Source organism: Meleagris gallopavo, chromosome Z (genome assembly GCF_000146605.3).
Source record: "Meleagris gallopavo isolate NT-WF06-2002-E0010 breed Aviagen turkey brand Nicholas breeding stock chromosome Z, Turkey_5.1, whole genome shotgun sequence".
Classification (NCBI taxonomy): Eukaryota; Metazoa; Chordata; class Aves; order Galliformes; family Phasianidae; genus Meleagris; species Meleagris gallopavo.
This window is the reverse complement of record NC_015041.2, coordinates 26,266,470-26,270,945: the sequence shown is the minus strand read 5'-3', so window position 1 is coordinate 26,270,945 and position 4,476 is coordinate 26,266,470. Positions and strand designations below refer to the sequence as shown.

General features: G+C 40.4%; 1 protein-coding gene across 2 annotated transcripts in view; it reads right to left on the bottom strand.

Annotated features, from left to right (window-relative positions):
• LOC100550263 (lysine-specific demethylase 4C-like) overlaps positions 1-4,115 on the bottom strand; it is a 203,726-nt gene extending 199,611 nt beyond the window's left edge. The window contains exons 1-2 of one of the 2 annotated variants that reach the window (XM_019610469.2): positions 4,010-4,115; positions 294-458 (exon numbers count right to left, since the gene is read on the bottom strand). In XM_019610469.2, the coding sequence (XP_019466014.1) occupies positions 294-437 (144 nt within the window). In that variant the 5' untranslated portion in view covers positions 438-458; positions 4,010-4,115. The remainder of the gene's footprint in view (positions 1-293; positions 459-4,009) is intronic. The other variant, XM_010725643.3, reaches the window with a different exon arrangement.
• Between the last annotated feature and the right edge of the window lie 361 nt (positions 4,116-4,476).

Here is a 4,476-nt window from a genome sequence, read left to right as displayed (position 1 = left end):
TATCTATCTATCCTGCATTACCAAAACTAGTTTAAATCTGCCTTAGGAAAAGATCCTCTTTTTCTGTTATAAACATACTAAAAATTGAAGGTTGGAAAGAGAAGAGTATCTTCATTCATTTGCATAACACAAAGGTTCTGGTTATAACCAGAAAACAGACCAGCATCAAATTCATTGAAATTCACATGGAAAAATACTATAAGCCAATAAGATCAGTATCACAATCAGTGAAATAAAAGTAGCAGGAAAACAAGTATTAGGAACAATTTTCCTTCTATATTAAAGATGTTTACCTTTGCAACTCCAGCCCTATGAGCACCTTGTGATTCCATGTATGCTAAGTATTTGTTGAACTCTCTGAATTCATCCATTGAAGGCCTAAAAGTCATTATTTTGCAGCTTGGATTTGGAGGACTATCAGATGTGATCGCCGCCATTGTGGTTCACTTTCAATCCAGCTGAAAAATAAAATAACATATACTGAAGAGAATAATCAAGCAGCATCTGAAATTCAATATATGTTTTGATCAGGAAAAAAGTTTTCAAAATTCCATAGTATTATAAAAGGCACAAACAAAATACTTACTTTCTCTCCCCACTCCTTTAAGACCTCTCAGCCTTTATCCCGAAGATATATCTACCATAAGCAATAGTTACATAAAAATCCAGTACAAAAATCCATACAGTCCTCTCGCTGTTTTTACAACACACTTTCTCAACTTTACCTTTAGCCATGCTAGCAACCTTCAGTGTTGATGCATTCACAGCTTGCTCCATTTCTGTGTAGATATTTACATAACACAGTTGTAACCTAGACTAACAAAGTTATGCTTATTACTATTCCCACTTAGTTCACAAGGAAACTGATTACTGACTTTCCAATCACACTGCAAATGTAGATAAAGAGTACCTGGATTTTCTAACTGACATGTCAGCACTTCAATAGAATTGTATCAGTCTGCATTGCCAAGTTGCAGTAATATGACCATTTACAAATTTATTCCTTAATCTTACAAAAAAAAAAATCCTCATTTCAGAACAAAAGTAAGTCAGCTTTGACTAGCTTTTTCAGTGATTTGCTGTCATCCCTCATTCGAGGAAAGGGAGGATTTGGCATTGAGGGACAAGGTTTAAGGGATATGGTGGTGATGTGCTTGACTAGATGATCTTAGTGGACTTTTCCAACCTTAACAATTTTATGACTTTATCCATCTGCAAAACAATACATCCACGGTTTTGTTACCAAACCATGTCACCTTACACTGCTTGTATGTTAGCGTATTCACTCTCCTACTAGCATTCAAAGATTCAGCCTGTTTCTTGTGCCCTTAAATTATGGTTTTGCCTTCCTACTTCTCCCAGAAGATCACTCTCCATTTTTAACAATTAGATTTCTTTTTTTCCCCACACTCCTCTCTTTTCTACTCTTCTTCCTACCTTATTTCCATCTCTGATTGAAATGAAATTAACTAGATTTCTGCAGGTCTCCAGTGATTAAAAAAATATCAGTGCCATTTTAGTTCAGGATTATTTTTGATTTTAAATTATGATTATGAGGTCCAATATAGGCAAGCATATCCCAACATACAAAACTGAGATACCTTCCCTGGTAATAAACACATGCCATGCATCCTTCACTTAGTCCCATACATTAAAGAACCACATACAAATTTGTTATGATGACCAGTTCCAAATGAGATTGTGTTATATCTAAAGTTAAAGCTTTCTTTGCTTGTATACATTATGCCATGTAGTATGCAGAGTTTATTACTCATAATGCTTCACTGACAATAAAATGACATTGGAAAGATAATGAAGCAGGGTAATTGATCTCTTTAATCAGTTTTTAGCCCTTCAATTTCGTACCTGCATATGAGTGCAGTGTATACAAACACATCACCTCTAAAAAAAACTATTTACTGGCAAAAAAAATTAATAGTTCATCATTATTTCATACCTTTAAACTACTTCATTAACTGTTATATAACACAACCTGCAGCTATTTTGTCCAGAGGGACCTAGGCAGGCTTGAGCAGTGGACCCAAGACAATCTCATGAAGTTCAACAAACCCAAAAGCAAGGTATTCCACCTGGGCGGAGCCAACCTCCACTACCAATACAAGCTGAGGGATGAAAGGATTAAGCACAGCTCTTTTAAAAAAAAAGACTTGGGGATACTGGTGGATGGGCAGCTGGACATGAGCCAGCAATGCACCCTCGCAGCCCAGAAAGCCAAGTGTAATCTGGGCTGCATCAAAAGAAGTGTGGCCAGCAGGGTGAGAGTGGCGATCTTGCCCCTCTATGCTGGTGAGACTGCACCTGGAGTACTCCATCCAAATGTGGAGTCCTCAGTAGAGAGACATGGACCTGTTGGAGTGTGTCCAGAGGAGAGCAACAAAGATGATCTACAGAACACCTCTCCTACAAGGACAGGTTGACAGAGCTGAGACTGTTCAGTCTGGCCACTGTCTTTCAGTATCTAAAGGGGAGCCACAGGAAAAAAAGGAACAGACTCTTTCACAGGATCTGTGGCAATAGAACAAGAAAAAATGGCTTCAAGCTTTAAAGAGGATAGATTTAGGTTGGATATAAGGAAAAAGTCTTTTACAGTGAAAGTGGTGAGGCACTGGAACAGGATGCCCAGAGATGTGATTGATGCCCAGTTCCTGGAGGCTCTCAAAGAAACACTGGATCAGGCCCTGGGCAATCTGATCTAGCTGCACATATCCTTGTTCACTGCAGGGGACTTGGACTAGATGACCTTTAAGGATCCCTTCCAACTCTAAGGATTCTATGATTTTAGCTTAGAACAGAGATTAATATACTTCTCTCAGCTCTTCACTGTACTCTAATACTGTTATTTCAGTTTTGAGGGGCTTCTTGGTGAGACATAGAAAGAATAGTTGATTCATTCTCTACTTCTATTTCCAGGGGGAGGGAACTGCTTTTAAAACCGAGCAACTTCAGCAGCCTCTTACGAATTTCTGTTTTCTAATTACTAATATTCTTTTCTTCAGCAGACAGAACAGAACTTTTTAGAACTTTATGTTATTCACTCAACTGCCTTGTACCAAGTCAAGCATTTCTGAACCTAAGGACTCCTAAACCAAGTCAAGCATTAACTTCAACAAAGTCCTTTGCAAAAAGCAGTTGTCAGTATTGTTAACCAATAAATGAGCTGTCTCTCTACTTCAACAGCTCTTACACTCATTTTCAGGTTTTTGCAGAGAATACAAAGGTAGGAAGAACACCAAATAAACTATGGTTGTACTGCCTTCCACAGGGACACAGACAAATGCAGCTTGACAGGAACCATGCTCATCAAGCTCAATAATGGAACATGCAGATTTCCACATTCAGTGAGGGGCCCTGGTGGAAGTGGCAGAAGAGACCTTTTGAAGTCCTGCTGAAGTCAACATGAATGGTAGAATCAATAAAGTTGGAAAAGAACTTAGCCATCAATCCATCATTGCTACACCATTAAACCATGTCACCTAATGAGATATCTACCTTTTCTTGAATACCTCCAGGAACAGTGACTTCACCACCTTCCCTGGCATCCTGTTCCAATGCACTACTGATCTTTCCAAGCAGAATTTTTTCCTAATAACCAATTTGAACCTCCCTTGGTGCAACTTAAAGCCATTACCTCTATTTAGTCCTACCACTGTTAACAGGGAAAACCAGGTGGACTCCCACCTCACCACAATCTCCCTTCAGACAGTTGTAGTGAGAGAATAACGTCTCCCCTGAGCCTCTTCCAAACTAAACAATACCAGTTCCCTCAGCTGCTACTCATAAGGCTTGTGCCCCAAGACCCCTCACCAGCTTCACTGCCCTCCTTTTGGATATGCTCCTCCAGAGCCTTGATATCTTCCTTGCAGTGAGGGGCCAAAAACGGAACACAATACTCCAGACATGGCCTCATCAGCATCAAGTACAGAGCGAAAGTCACCTCCCTGGTCCTGCTGGCTAAACAATTTCTGATACAAGCCAGGAAATCACTGACCTTCTTGGGCCATCTAGGCACACTGCTAGTTTACGTTCGGATGGCTGCCAACTGACACCTCAGGATCCTCTTCCTCCACACAGTTTTCCAGCCACTCTGCACAAAGCCTGTAGTAATACATGGGGGTTTTGGTGATTGAAATGCAAGACTCAGCATTTGGTCTTTTTATCAGCAAGAACCAGCAGTGCACCCCTGTTAATATAAAAGGTGCTGCATTAGACTTAAGTACTGCTGGCATGCTGAAAGTGGTACTTCCTCTCTACTCAGGGATGGTGAAGCCACACCTAAGCACTGTGCCCATAGCTGGACCACCAGTGGACATAAACATACTGGAAAGAGTCTTGCCAAGGGCCACCAAGATGAAGAGACAGGAACAGCTCTCCTGTGAGGAAAGGCTTAGAGAGCTGGAACTGTTCAGCTTAGAGAGCTGGAACTGTTCAGGGAGTGTGAAGGGTCTTTATGCACAT